The 16429-nt window shown below is 36.6% G+C and overlaps 1 protein-coding gene across 4 annotated transcripts in view; it reads left to right on the top strand.

Annotated features, from left to right (window-relative positions):
• The window catches only part of PDE11A (phosphodiesterase 11A), a 164855-nt gene that overhangs the window by 96489 nt on the left and 51937 nt on the right, over positions 1-16429 (top strand). For all 4 annotated transcript variants that reach the window (XM_052792292.1, XM_052792289.1, XM_052792288.1 and 1 more), the window contains exons 7-10: positions 202-277; positions 1757-1824; positions 2201-2293; positions 5677-5727. In XM_052792292.1, coding sequence (XP_052648252.1) covers positions 202-277; positions 1757-1824; positions 2201-2293; positions 5677-5727 — 288 coding nt within the window. The remainder of the gene's footprint in view (positions 1-201; positions 278-1756; positions 1825-2200; positions 2294-5676; positions 5728-16429) is intronic.

Raw genomic sequence — 16429 nt, forward strand, 5'->3', positions numbered from 1 at the left:
AATTTTTAGAATAATCCTTATGATTTTTGGTTAGCCTTACTGTGAATGAGGTTTCAGCAGAAATTTTTTCTGAGTGAGAGCTGATTCATGTGGAATGACATTTGTAAATGTAAACTTACTCCTTGACATTTCTATTACTAAAATGTGAAAGGCTGCAAATGGTACCTACCGCTAATGGAAGCTCACATTTCTGTGTTTTAGGCTGACCAGATTTCTGGCTTTCACATAAGGTCTGTTCTGTGTGTCCCTATATGGAATAGCAACCACCAAATAATTGGTAAGACCTTTCTCATAGCTGCATCATTTTTGTGCTAATGTAACTTTAATTCTGTCTTTTTAATTCAATGTTCCTTTTTCTTCTTTTTCCCAGCTGAATATTGTTAAGAAGTTACAGTAACTAGGATGCATGCTAAGTATCCAAGAAGGGATGTTTTGACTTGGATACTGTATGGACTTTTTCAGCTTTCCCATTGTGTCATTGTTAAGTTATATGTTGTACTGAAACTTGAAGACTAATGAGATGAAAACAGAAATTCTAACAATATTAAAAACGTTTGATATGCTTTGATACTTTTCTTGGGTCTCCCTTTTTTGTACATAACTCAGGCAAGTGTTTCTGCAGTCAAGCTAAGTGGTCATTTCCCTCTTAGATGATAAACTACAGTCAGGGAAGATTTACGGGAGAGGCTGTGGCAGCTGTTAGAATTGCCTGTGGCAGTGGTGTGTGCTGGATCTGGATGTGACAAGATTTTCTTGCTTGTTTGATAGGATGCTTCGCAGCTATGATACACCTGCAATTGGCCCTGCATTATTACCTGCTTTTGGTGCAAAAAGGAGCGGAATGTGTAAATAACGGTGCCAGATTCCTCTGTTAACTTTCCACAGAAGAATTCAGGTCAAAGCAATAGCAATTTAAACTGGCAGGGTGAGACTTACATCCCTGTGTGTTGTGGCTGTCAGTGAGAGCCGAGATCAGTAGTGCATTGCTGAAGGCACTCGGTGCCATGCCGGATCAGGATCTTTGAGCTCATTCAGCAGAGATGATGTGGGAATTGAGTCTTTTAAAAAATATGGCTCATTGTTTGTTGTGAAGTGTGTATTGCCTTAAAGAGGTAGAAAGAAACTGAACCCTTGACTGCTGATAGCTGTCATGATATTTCTTTAAGGGCATATTTTAGCTAAATGAAATAGAAGCGGTTTGTTGCGGTAGAATTCAGTATTAGTGCAGCTAGAGCCAAGAGCTTTGAACGCTTTTTCTTTTTCAAGTGGTTTAAGGAAATGACTTTTTTTTTCATTGGCTCAATGAGAAAAAATTGAGTCATGAGAAAAAAACAACTTATATACCTAGGTGATGCTAAACCAACTAAGATTTTAGGAATGAAGGTACTGATTCAGCAAATTATATTAGTAACTCCAAATTTCTAGGACAACTTGCATCGTGATTGCTGTTAGCAAAGTGCTCAAGTCCTTTCCCAAAGAGATCTTTAACCTTTCATGAAAAGCATTGTGAGTAACTTTTATATTTGCAATATAATACTTGGAGAGTAAAAAATAACAGCTGAAAGTAGCAAACTGAGTCCTGGTATCAAAACAATCAGCCTTTCATGTTTACATCTGTTTAATGATTTTGAGAATAAATATTTGCAGTTTTGCTTTTCAGTTTGAAAGATGTATTTTAAATTTTACCAATGAATAAAATATTCTGCATTGTGAATTAATGAATTAAGATTATAACTCATATTAACTCTTTCTAAAGGGGTAGCTCAAGTGTTGAACAGGCTTGATGGGAAACCCTTTGACGATGCCGACCAGCGACTGTTTGAAGTAAGAGGCATTCAATTTTGTAGCAATAACATACTTTTTCAGCAGGATTTGGTATTTTTGGGTAGTGCTGCTTCAGTCTGCTCTAGGGAGGGGGGGAAGAATATGTTGTCTGTATTTGCGGTTTGCCATTAATTCTTAGAACTTCTCACTTAATAAGGTTGCATCCTAATTAAAACAAGTTTCTTGCATCTGACCTTTCTCATCTTGTTGAGGCCAGCGACTTGCGTGCGTTCTCAGGATAACCTGAATAAGCATGATTATTCCTAATATTTCCATGCAATTCCTTTTCATGATCAAGTCAGCATTCACCTTGTTGTTTGTATTATAATTGAATTATAATTTACTTTCTTTTCTTTTTTTCTCTTTCTAATTTTAGGCTTTTGTTATTTTTTGTGGCCTGGGCATCAACAACACAATTATGTATGACCAAGTGAAGAAATCCTGGGCAAAACAGTCTGTGGCTCTTGATGTATGGGTACATCTTATTGAAACATTTTCTTGCTCATAAGTGTCACATGTAAAGGAACCTACTGCTTCTGAATTTATTATAGTTAGCATCATTTCCTATATCTACCTCTCTGCACCTTAGAGTGTTGTCTTACTAAGGTAATGCTGAAGGGAAACTTTCTCAGGGTACGCTTAGCTGTGGAGCTTGTGCACAGCTTAAGTAATTTGGAACCTGGGTATCTCATTTGCCTATGTTTTTTACACTAGAAAAGGGGACAGTGATGATGGAGAATCTAGTTTCTTGCAAATGTAAGTGTAGGAATTAATCTAGACATTATATTTATTTTTTTTGTCCATCAGTAACTGAAAATTCTTTAGAATTTGATATTTTAGATAGCTGCTTCTTGTTTTTCTAGTGTTGTAAACTGTAAGTAAAACATACTGTGAACAGGACAAAATTTGAAAAAAAGTGATCATCATCACAGGGTTTTTTAGTATCAAAAGCAACATCTGCTGAACCTTTACCAAATATATGTCTTGCCAGAATTATGTGAAAGCAGGATGGCTGGCAGCTCAGCAAGAGCTCAGCTGTGGGTCAAGGCTGATACATAATGCAAGGTCCTAGTATTCCAACACATCACATCTTTCTAGAAAATACATATAGAGTAGCTAAATAAATGGAAACTTTCTCTTTTCTTGCCTACTGCCTTTGTAGGAATTTCTTTTCCTGTTTCTGCTCCCCCTCCCCATTCATGAAGAATGAAATCTACTAGCTCCTGTAAAACAAAAATACAGAACATTTTAAAAAATTATGATTATTTAAGCTTCTATAAGCTAATTCAACAGTAAAGCACTATTGTCTATTATATTCTGGAGATTTTAAACATAATAATATTAAAAATAATCTTGGCGAGAGCAAAGCTTGGAGTTTTGAGGATAGCTTTACAAATTTATGTTATTCCTACTAAAACAATAATTAAGAATGGCTTGAATGAAATTTAAGTTCTATTAAAAAGCATTATGCAAGACTGATTAATCTTAAAACATTCCTCTGATGAAAGGGTAATGTCGCTAAGATTGCAGTATTGTTTTAAATTTCACATGTGATAAGAGAAGAAAATGATCTAGATCTCCCTCATGTGTGCACCTTTTAACTGTGTAACTCCTCTGAGTTTATACAATACCCACTATTACAATAAGGCCACAAAAATAGCATTGGCCTGATTGAGATATGAATTATTCTCTATTAAAACAAGAATCAAACTGGATTGCTATGAAGATGGCTTTTTTTTTTTCTTTGCTTTAGGGTTGGAGGTATTTATCTATGTATTGGGGACCTATCCTGTAAAGCACATAGGCATGTTAAGGCTTTTTGAACTCAATAGGACTGTGTTAAAAAAACATTCTAAACATAAGTGGCTTTTTTTTATTATTCCTGTATATGTATTCAGTTAGGAAGAAAAGTTAAAAGCTTTCCTTTTCAGGCCTCCTGCAAGGTTCCTTTTTCTTTACGTATCATACTCATTAATTACTCTAAGCCCTCATATGCCCTGGATATTTGTGCAATATGACACCTTAGAATGAATACTCCTCCTGGCAAGAAAAACAAGCAGTGCCAGATATCACACTCAGATACATAGGGTTGAAAGTTAACATAGAAGTTTGTTATTTACTACTGAAATCAAGGAAACTTAAATTTCTTGGTTTAAAATACAGCTTCTTTCTTTGATCTAAAAAAGACTAATAGCCATGTAGCTTGAATGTAGATTATAGGTTTGATAAATGGCCACTATGCTTCAGTGAAGAGTAATTCTCTCTATAAATGAGCAGCAACCCATGATAATATTTGTGTAAAGTGATTGAAGATACAGCAGAAAAGTACTGAACAAAAGAATGGTGTATGCTGAAGGACTGTGAATCCATTTTTCAGTAATAGAATACTTTATTAGTATTTATGTATTTAGCTAGGATGGCAATGAATGGCATTTGAAAATGACATTGATATAAGATGTAAAATAAATCAATTTGATATATACCATAATAAGATTCTTATCCAGATATACAGATACTGTTTTTCATGTAGAATTCTCATAAGATTGACTAATAAACAGAAGACCAAAACGTAAAAAAATTATGGGTAAAGTTTGACAGTAGGATGCCATATGGTTCAAAACCAGGCTAAATACTGTTTTATATATTAAAGATGCAAAATTTGCAAATTATTAAAAAATCAGAATACTCAATATTAAGGAAGACTGTAAAAAATCTAGAGGGATATAATGAGTGCAGATAAAGGAGAAGCTTGACAAGAATTTTGGTATTAAGTGTAATCTGTCATAGCAGAAGACAATTTTACTAATCTTATAGATTTCTGAGAGAAGCTACAATATGGTTGGACAGAAAAATAGATACTGTTTGAGGAAGGACATGATGTATAGTTATAGAAAGTAAAACGTGGGATAGAACAAGTGAATTGGTGTTTGTTATTTATTCTTTTATAGTGCAGGAATGGTTTCCTGTTACTGTAAAATATGACATCTTTAAAATTGATATGAGTAAATACATCTTGGGATTTATTGCCACAAGGTATTGTAAGCCAAGGGCATTTGAGATAGAGTTTAGGATATGAGTAACACAGACTTTCATAGATGAAAACAATTTCAAAATGAGAAATATGTATCAAAGCTTTAGCACATAAGCAGATGGGGTGTTGCTGTGTGGTGAGGAGGACCTGTCCTAGGAGTGCTCTGGCTCTGTGAGCTCCCTCATGGACTAGCACCTCGTCCCGCACGCAGTCAGACCTTGGTGGGTCCAGTACACAGGATGGCTCTTGCACCTTCTGGAGTGCGTGTTCAATGTTAGTATCATCACATAAGGATATAATGTATTCCATGTTAAATGTATGCATACGTATAGGTAATAAGGGGGGGTGTGCACTTTGTGCATTTTATTTGATGCTTTCATCTCCAGAATGGTATTGAAGAGAATGTCAGGCGGAGCATAGAGGTGCTAATTTGCATGCAGTGATATGCCACTAGCAAAGGCATTAAAGCTTTGTGGTATGGGAAAAGGCATTATTTAAAGTCTATAAATCTGCTGTTATTTTTACATTAAATTCTTTCTCTTTTAATTGTAGAACTCCAGGAGAACAATGTAGGAATGCTTATAATATTAAATTACTTACTGTCCATGATGTCCTATAAAATTCCCTGCAACATAAATGCCACATGTATACCTGATAACCCACAATTAGTTATTATATGCTGTCATTCAGAAGTGGATTACCATGCATAAATATTAATTAAATTTGTTTTAAACATCATTGATTAGACTGCAGTACAGAGCCCTATTATTTCTACTTGTCAAGTCTACAAAAATGGTTTTTTATCTTTTGTTCTTTGGCAGGTGTTATCTTATCATGCAACATGTTCGAAGGCAGAAGTTGATAAATTTAAGGTAAGAATTTAAGTTTTTATTTATTTCTGAAAATGTAACAGTAAATTAAAATGGATGTAGGTTATCTGAGAGAAAAGTTTTACATCAAAAGCAGAAAATTGTAAGTAACAATGATTTACGAAGGATGTATTACATGTTAGGCTGTTAGGCAAGGAAAGTGGAAAAAAATCTTTGAAAGGGTAAAGAGCTGCAGTGACGGGTGCACAGTGGCAAAATACCGTTGTCCCAGCACCAGCTGCTGGAACTACGCATCAGTGTGGGTTTGGTGGTGCCCTCAGCAAGAGCTACCATAGTGTCGTGGTTTAACCCCAGCCAGCAACTAAGCACCACGCAGCCACTCACTCACTCCCCCCCCACCCAGTGGGATGGGGGAGAAAATCGGGAAAAGAAGTAAAACTTGTGGGTTGAGATAAGAACGGTTTAATAGAACAGAAAAGAAGAAACTAATAATGATAACGATAACACTAATAAAATGACAACAGCAATAATGAAAGGATTGGAATGTACAAATGATGCGCAGTGCAATTGCTCATCACCCACTGACCAACACCCAGCTAGTCCCTGAGCGGTGATTCCCCACCCCCTCCCCCCAGTTTCGATACTGGATGGGACGTCACATGGTATGGAATACACCGTTGGCCAGTTTGGGTCAGGTGCCCTGGCTGTGTCCTGTGCCAACTTCTTGTGCCCCTCCAGCTTTCTCGCTGGCTGGGCATGAGAAGCTGAAAAATCCTTGACTTTAGTCTAAACACTACTGAGCAACAACTGAAAACATCAGTGTGTTATCAACATTCTTCTCATACTGAACTCAAAACATAGCACTGTACCAGCTACCAGGAAGACAGTTAACTCTATCCCAGCTGAAACTAGGACACATAGGGAAGTCGTACCACAGTGGGAGGTGAGGAAGAGGCTGGAGAAAATGAGAGGAACTTGAGACTTTACATGCTTATAGTGTGGAAGCTGTCCTATGCTTACTAAAAAAGCAGAGCATTCACTAGCAAGATTGTGCATAGGCTCAGAAGGCTGGACGTGAAGGTGAGAAACTTCTAACTTCTGTGGGCGCCCTGGGCAGAACTGTAAAGCGATGTGTGCTGAACATAGCATTGCTAGGGACCAGTAATTATGTGTTCTCACTGAATCCTGCCTTGCCAATGGGTAGAGAGTAGGGGGAATGGTGACCTTGCTCTTTCATCACTGCCAGCACTCTAGAGCTGCTTTTGTGATAGGCTTTGTCCTTTTCTGCTTGAGGAAACACTAGGGAAACTTGGTGGCACTTTACTTGGCTATGAGGAGTCAGTGTTGTAGAGGATTCCGCAAAGCTGTTTGTGAGGCTCTTGTGGTGGCTATCAGTGTTGGTCTCCTGTACACAAAGTGAATCAGAGACTGTGGTGAGATCTGGACTGTTGTGTCCCCACACTGCTGATGTTCCCTGCTTTGGCTCACTGGCACCTGTCTGGCTGAAAAATAGTTGTTTGATGGTTATTTTGACACTTGGCTGGCTGGCTGCAACCTGATCTCTGCACCATGGGTGGAAGGGGAAGCTGTGGGTGACTTAGCAGAGCTGATACTGATGAGTTACCTGGGCCAAGGAAGGGCAGCTATTGCTAGTTAGTTAATTAGTTTGTAGATTATTGCCCAAACAACGGCTGTGCCTTAGAACTCTATCAATACCTGGTGATACGGGTGTTATATTCTCCCTCCATTGTAGTTCTCAGTGCAGTTACCCACCCTTTTGTAAGATGAAGATTAGATTACTGAATTATTGCTGGAATCAAACATGCTTGAAGATTGTTCCAATGGTGTAGCCAGCAGAAAATACTTCTGTGTGCTTACTAAGTTGTATTTTATGTTTGGCAAAAAGAACACGGAACACTGTGTGAGAGAAAGGGGAAAGAAAGGGATAAAGGACCATAATTTTTTTTTTTTTTTTTTTTTTAGTTTACCTTAGTATAAGCATCTATAATACAGCTGCTGTGACTGTCAGAATTCAACCAGTATCTTTCTACATACCAGTGGGCCATACTTCTTGGTTGCTGTCAGCCATTGAAAGACAATTCTCCATCATGGTCTGTGTAGTTGAAATAAAAGCCTGCTATGTTACTCTTTGGACTTAGATACTAGTGTGATGAGGAAATATTCTACTTGTTTTCCTAGGTGTCTTCATTAATAGATTTGCCAGTCTCCAAGTAAGGAATGTCTTGTCATTATCTAGTTACCTTGGAGGCATGTAACTATCCATTTAATGGTCACTGATAAGGTAAAGGGAAATGAAAAGCATTTATTCATTAGTAACCCTGATAGATACATTTTTATAAAGAACATAGATGAGAAAATGAGGAATATAACCAAGCTTAAACTAAGCTGAGATAATTTTTCAGAAAAATTTTCCCTTTCCTATATCCAGTTGTCGCTTTCAATTCCTGACAAAATGAGTGCCAGGTGGTCTTTGTTAATGCTTTACACCACTGGTTGTAAACAAAACAAAACAACAAAAACCCAGAGAGGACCGGCGTGTCTTGTGGGCCTTCGACAGAGAGCTCATCCCCAGAGAGGGCCATCCATCTGTGGGATGAAATTGCTCCCATCTCCCCCCTTGCAGAGCTCTGGCAGCCAGTCTCCCTGCCAAGGTCTCCTGGGGCATCCTACCCTGAAATCACTACTCTTTTCTCTGTTTGTTATATTGTTATATTTTGTATAAGTCCTTTGTTATATTAGGGTCATCTTCTAGACTTGACTGGCTAATAAACAATTCCTCCCTCTGGGGGGTGTTTGGGGCTAAAACTGTCCCCTCTCCCTTTTGTGATTTATTGGCAGATGTCAGGGGAAATGTCTGTTACGATTTACCTGATGTTCTGGTTCAGTCAGAACAGTAACAAATGCACATGATAGAAACATCTCAATGAGAGTAATGCCAGTAGTTCACTACTGGCTCTTGACTGACATGGGACCTAACAGTAATTAATGACTTTGGAGTGACAATACATTTGAGTTGACAATTTTTCAACATATTACCCCAAACATACTGTAACCGGACCCCAGCAGCTTGGAAATAATTACATATTCTTCCTCCAAGTTCAAGTTACTTATTTCCATCTTTGTCATCTTATTTCTTTATAGTCTTAATAAAATGCTTTTCCATTAATTTTTATTTGCCTAACATCTCAAGAATATTCTGATACAAAGTGAAAAATTGCAAGTGTACTTGAAGTTTTTTTCCTCTGGCTTTTACCAGTGAATTAATTTTATTGCATTACAGGAAGCCTAGCAAAACTAGTTAAAGTTGATTTTTTACTGGAAATTTTGTTAATAATTTCCTACTGTTATTGGATGAATCCACAAATATACAAATCCACAAATATACAAATCCACAAATATACCTGATATTTTTTTAGGAGCTAAACGTAATCACTGTGAGCAGTTCTGTAAAATAAATAACATTTATTTCTGTTACTATTAATACTGTCTAAGAATTAATGAAATAGCAAAAAAACCCACCTTAATAAGAAACCCTTAAGAAATGAAATACCTTTCTCCAGATGCTAGGATGGGAAAAAGTGCAGAGCACCATTGGTTGTGGAGCTGGAAAATACAGAGGGAAGTTCACAGTATGGAACAATGAAACATGAGTGTATGATAATGGACCGTGTCATGCAATTGGCCTGTTCCATATTTCTGATTTCTACAACTGTCTAAAAACAAAGCAGCAACATAGATTCACATTGAACTGTTTTTTTGCACATTTTTGAAGGGGTTCCACTTCTGGTGTTACTAGAATATAGCTTTCACTAAAAAAAAATCTGAAAGCCAAGTTTAAAAATGCTTATATTATTAGAAATTGTTCTGTTAATGAATAGATGGGGTTTTTTTCTCAGAAGAGACTCCAGTTACATGAATCATTACTGTAAAAATTCATGTCACCAGTCCTTTTCATTATTTGCATTAAAGCTTTTGGGATTCATTAGCACTGATGCTAGCAGGCACGCATTTCTCAGAAGGCCAGCGTGAGCAGGACCAGTGTAAGGCTCAGACGCAGTGTAGGCAGGTGCAGCTCTGCTGACTTGGATGGAGCCACCCACTCAGTCTGCTGCCTGCACCCAGGGGAAATGGGAATGGAAAATTCATGCCCTTAACCCAGTGAGTTTGCTTTAGTGATAAGAGAGGGGGTTTAGCCCTCCAGGTAGGCACAAGTGGAACTGCAGAGATCGGGATTCAGAGCTTGAGCAAATCCTTTAGTCTCTGTAGGTGATAATCTGGCCCCGGGGAAGGTAATGGGAGGTTTGCCATTGATTTCAGTAGGATGTTGGTGTCTTTGGCTTTGGCATGTGTAAAATTGCATAGAAATGTTCCCTCCGCTACCTTCCATCTATTTATTCATGGCAGTCAGTCTTTTGTACTGTGTTTTCTGATAGAAGATCTCTAAAAAAAGTTAAAATTTAAGATGCAGTCCTCTTTTTATGCCAGTTTAAAATGTAGGTTAAGTGAAAACTTGAGTTGTCATGCAGTGTAAAATGGTTCCTTTTTCCTGAAAACAGCTAGGTTTTTAAAATGGGGAAGAACATATGGAAGCTTAATTGATAGAGTTTCAATAACCGGCAATTGAATCAGATTAATTATTAATGAGAATTAATTGTGGGATATCTACCATTATTCCTGTATTTGGGATATGCGCTGTACTTCCAGGTTCTAAGAAAGAGGATGTGGGTTTTGAGAATGATTTACAGGATTAAAGCAAGAGCAATGAAAACATACAATTTACAGTAAGTATTTTACATAGACTCTCCATTGCCAGATTATTTTACATTTATTTGCTACTAAATATTTTTCAACTTTGATTATTTATTTTTTTTAATCTAGATTTTGATGGCTTCCAAAAAAGGAAAATCACGTAAATCTGATACTGCTAAGTTCGTATAAACTGCATAATATTTTTTAGGTTTTCTGATATGTGCTGCATTACTGTGATAGGTAGATTTCTGATACCATTGATCTAGATATAGAGAGAAAAATTAAACTTTACTTTTCATGGGCATTTGCAAGTAAAACAAACGAAAAAATCCACCTTGAGTGCAAATATTTCTTGTACATCTGAGAATGTCTGTCTGAAGTCTTGAGCCTGATTTATCACAATGCTTCTCCTCACTTGCATCTATGTAACTACACTAAATTCAAACTGAATTTTGGCACAATAAGCTAAAGAAATGCACCAATGACTCATACCCATATCAATATTCATTTTATTTTTTAAAGAAGTTAGAAATAGGTATGATTTTAAAAACTGTGGCAACTCAGTTTTCTCTTGTATTTCAGACTTAAAAGACAATTCCACTATTTCTGTTGTGTACTAGCACTAGTGTTTTGCTATAAGCATTTGTATTTTTGGAATAGAAAAATGTAAGACTAGTGAAGTCTGATTAATCTAAGATTGATGCTATCTTATAACATTGTCCTGTAGTGCCAGCTTTCTTCTCATTGAAATGCAGGTTCTCCAAGCCTAAAAATAGTTGTCTTTTAGACAAATATAGAAAGCCAAGATACACGAGTAATGAATGCAGAATTGTGTCCAGGACAGGATATTTATAGCAAGAGTTACTGACTTCTGAGACAGTAATGAATAAGTCCTGTGACTTAGCAAGCAGTCCCACAAACACACATCACCTTTAAATTTAACTAATATAGTTTCCAAAGAGAATATGTAAACAGTGTCCTATTATGGATAATATATAAGAAGCTCTTTTTAAACGCTAACCTAATTGTGCAGCTGTGAATGGTATAAGCCAGATCAATATTTAATGACTATGATGCATTATTTATAGCCCTGTGAGAGATTCCCTTTTTTAGGTCAAACAGCACAGAGGAGAGCTACACAATGGAAAATAATGTATCACCTGCTTTACAGAATCTTTGATTCAAAATGTAGCGTGAATAACAATTCCTGTATTTCTCAATTCCATAGCCTGAGGTATGGCTAGTTAAGACCTACTTCCACATAAGGTGGCTTTTGTGTCTCTCTTAAAAACACAGACACTTAACTAAATAATGATGGAAAGAGTTGAACCAAAAAAGGTAACTTTCAGGACCGCTATTGTATATGACAATGTAAACAGTTGAATCCATGAAAGATGATGGATTTAAGTGAATTTGATACTTGGAGTGCATTATACATATGATATAAAATGAATTTGTTATTCATGTCTTATGCTGTTACAATTTTATACCCACCTTTAAATTGCATAACAGCGAGCAACACAATTAAAAATTGGATTTTATGCATTAATTTTATCTCCAATCCCTGTAAGGATTGGGAAAGCATTTATAGGCTATGTTATTTTCTGCTGTGACGCCATCTTTCAATTTAGAACTATTTCAGTTACTTTTATGTTCTGGTAATTAAATAAGTTGTAGTGGTTTATAATAATTACATTATAGTCTTCCTCAGTAATTAAATTTCAGAAAGGCAAGCTGGCCTTTGTGTTTTGGCCCACTTATGAAATATTGCCATTTAAATATATACAGCTGGAAGATGAGGTTTTTCTGCATTGATGATACTGCCATTTCAATCTGTTTGGTAACGTGGGTTTACCAAGGACAAGAAGGCATGTGAATCACACTGCAAAGTCAGTATTGCAAGCCATGGTCCTAGCCATGCATATGGTGAAACACATATAGATCTTGAGAGACCTACAATTCTATGTAAGTTCATTAACTTATTCACATGCTTAAGTATTTTTCAGATTGTCCACCAAGGCTAGTCACACAGACTCTTGGACTCCTTTGGCTGTCACAGGAGGGACTGTGCTGGCACCGAGCTTTTCCCCAATGCTATTCCAGCTGCTCAGGTTCCACTGAGAGTAGCCACAATGGGGAAAAAAATAAGGAGAAATCTTGAGGGCTTAAGTGTTAATATTGAGCTGTGTTCCCTTTTTCCCGTTTGAGAAATGCACATGTTCACAAGATGTAAAACACAGTTTATTGCTCTGCTTTTCCACGTGCACTGCCCACATAAGACAAGACCCAAAGCACAGTGTTCAGAGTTTCATAATTCATGAAACTGAGGTCTTTATTGTATTACATTATTTCATACACTTTTACATGTGCCTATGTCTTCAGTTGTCATGGAAACAAGAACTCAGGAACACATTGCATACACTGAAAATTATTAAAAATAATAAATAATGATTAAAAATAAAATACTGGGGTTTTTATACTAGTTTCTGAAATGTGAGGCTGTCTGTTGACATCAGGCTAGTGCTCTAGTTCAAAAATATATAAAACTAAAAATTTTTTTTCTATTTCAATGAAGAGAGGGAATGGCATAGAGAAGAGGAGCAGGGAAAGATTGTTCATGGTCTTTTCTCAAACAATGTTTAGGTTTAGGGACATCAAATGAAATTATCAATGTACAGATTTTAATCTGACTAAAGATCTCTCTTCAGCAAACGTAGTTAAACTATATGACCTATCACCATAGATGTTAATGAGTTAAAAATGATGAATTAACAGAAGGAAAAGGCAAATGAGGACTGTTGTACGAAGGCAGTCATCTCTGGCTCAGGAAATTGCCGAAGATGAGAGGATTGCACCAAGGAAGTATGTTTTCTCAGTTAATATAGTCTTCCCAAATCTTGGTCACTCTGAAAGCTAAGGTACAGGGCTTAGAAGGACCTTTGGTCTGACACAATACAACTATTCTTATGTTATTTGTCAAAGCCTTCCAACAGCGCTGCTTGGAAAAAAAAAAAGGAAACTACATTCTTTGCATCACTTTTTATCACCCAGAAAAGAGACCACACCTTCTACATTTACAATGAAGAGAAATGTGCTTTGACTTGATCATTACTGTCATAAATCTCAGAAACTGCAGATACCAGGGTTTGATGAAAAATCCCGTGTTTGCTGAATTTTTTGTTTTAGTATGAGCTGTTTCTTTTCCTTCCTCAACCACTTGCCCCTGGAAGCATTTCTGGATTGTCCTGCTAAGCTATTCTTCAGCTCCTTGTCTCAGTGCTGGGACCTGTGATTCTCAGGTGCACTTCTCATACAACAGCCCTTCTCATACAGATATTGATACCATCATGAAACTTGTTCCAGTGTGATGGGTTTTATTGAGAATAAGGCATATAAAAGATCAATATAACAGTTTGTGGGGGAAAAAAATTGAGGTTTTTGCTTTGATTTCTTCCATGAGGAATTTTATCAGAAATAATAAAGTGGGATGACTTCAGTGTGTCAGAGGCATGAGAGGCACCTGTTTATGAATTACTTTTGGAGCTGTCCTACTAGATGAGTGTCATACTACAGTGTCTACCCTAATTCCAGGGATAGTTAATAGAAAAAGCTAATGGGAATTCTGAATTTGCTTTCAAAAATTTAAACATTCAGTTTTATTGAGATTTCAGCATTTGAATTTACCGGCTTTGTAGTTGATCAAGATGAGATTAAATTGTTGCAAAAGGTCACTGAAAGGATTCCTCTTGTATTTCTAAAGTGACCACATTTATTGTTTCCAGGTGAAAACATGGAGCGCTCAGAGTAAAATGTTCCCTTCCCCCCCAGGGCAGATGAAATATGAATTTTCCAAGATGTTGTGGAGGGAGGGTTTACAAGGAGTATTTTAACCTGGTGATGCCCAGGCACTGAGCTGCTCCCTGAAGCAGCCAGCCCTCTTTGTTGGCTATAAAGGGGTAAAGGGAGGTTATAACAGTCATGAGGAGTACATCCACCCTGTCTGCCTACCTTTGAATATTTGTAGTCTAACTGGGCATGTTCCTTGCCCTTGTCTTGTCATATGAGCGGAGCGCTTCTTCATGTTTTCCTTTCCCATCTGCAGAGGGGACAGGAATATTAAAACAGTGAAAGATTTCAATATTTCTGCTTTCTGACTGCAAAAGATTTGTATGATGCAACTGTGTTGCATTTGTATGACAAGCCTGCACAAAACCAGTTTATTTTGTAGTGTAGGAGATAAGTAAATCCTGTTTTAAAAAAAATTTTCCCTTGAGGAAAAGCTATATATGATTTGAAAGAGTTAAGGCAAAAAAAAGAAACCTGTGGCCTGGAAGCTAGATAAAGCCCACAATTTATTCATGCCCAGACAATTTTTTCTGTTCATTTATGAGTTTAGCACAGGTCATTAAATGAATTTGTAAAAGGGATAGGTTTCCTTCAGCAAGGAATAGGTTCTGGTCTGTGGATTACGTCAGGGCAAGCGCATAATGCAGATGTCAATAAGGAACTTCCTGTGGGATTTTATTAATAGGCAAAGGCAAGATGTATTTATTCTTAAGTGTTTATGCTATACAGAATAATACCTGAATACATTTACGCTGTAGGTTAAAAAGAAGGGAGCTTGAGGGTTAGGATTAAAAAGTATGAAAAATCAACACTGATATTCTGACTGCAGAGTAAAGACACACAATCACTAGAAGTATTAAATAATAAATGACTATTTCTAAGATCAGCTACTTCATAAGTAGACTAGATCTTAAATCTCCTTGTTAAGTACCTTAACAAGTAATAAACCTCAATCACTGAAAATAATAGAAAATTACAATTACATGCATCGTCAAAACTGGTCTTTGTACTAATTTTTTTAAAAAGCCTGCTTCTGTAAAGCTGAAATAGATTTCAGATGATTTAGAAAATAATTCTAAGAATTTCTGCTATACTCTAATTTTCTTTTACAGTACTAAAAAAACCATTCTAAGTAGTTTAAAATATTACTGACTTATCGCCTTTAATACTGGCTGTTTTTCAGTTTCTTAGTAATTATACACACTAATACAGTGGGACTTCAACAACAGAAATTTTCAGCAGAGGAGTAATAAAACACTTATTAATTTACCCATACTAAAAAATGTGTGCTGCTACTTTGCTGCTTTGTAATACTGCGTTTTGTTATTTACATGGGGAATTTTGTATTTCTTGCATCTGTTTTCATATCCAAAACCACAATTGCCCCAGGACTTGAGAATGTTTAGAAAAACAAATTAAAAATAGCAATTGTTGGGGATGTAGTATTGCTCCCAAGTGAAGGTGAAATGATTTATTGTCCAACAGACCTTTTTTCTGTCCTTCAATCTGATCGGTCATCATACTCCACAAGAATCTCTTGTCAGCTAGAAAGCATCAAGGAATAAAGATAGTTCAACATTGCTACACCATTTAGCCAACGACCATGCGAAAACTGATAAGGTATAGAATACATTTAAAATGTCATGCGAGCCTGAGGAATATCTGATAAATGATTTAAAAAAAAAAAAATAATCCACGCTTGTCAAATGATAAAGTAGTATGCTTCAGTCAGTGACAGACTTGGGAATTTATATTTGGAAAGGTTTTCAAACAGGAAGAAAAATCTATCTAGCAAAGACTTGTGCACTTAAATTGGACCAGAATAATTTAAAAAATTGGGGTACTTCAGTGAATGGTGATACTTTAGAAGTTCTTCACTGTGGGTTTATCATGGTTCTTTTGCCATCAATAAGGAGCAAATTATTCCCCATGCGGCTGATAGACAACCCTGGGGCTAGCCCTGTATGTGACAGCTCTCTATTCTGAGATCTGCATTCCCAGACTGGCCCAGGAAGACCATTGTACTGTTTGTCTTAACTTACAGAAGAAAGAATTCTTCAAAAAATCCAGAAAAAATGGCATAATATTTCACATTTAAAATTATTCTTTATCTGTGCTTGGATTCCTT

This window comes from Harpia harpyja, chromosome 7 (assembly GCF_026419915.1).
Source record: "Harpia harpyja isolate bHarHar1 chromosome 7, bHarHar1 primary haplotype, whole genome shotgun sequence".
Lineage (NCBI taxonomy): Eukaryota > Metazoa > Chordata > Aves > Accipitriformes > Accipitridae > Harpia > Harpia harpyja.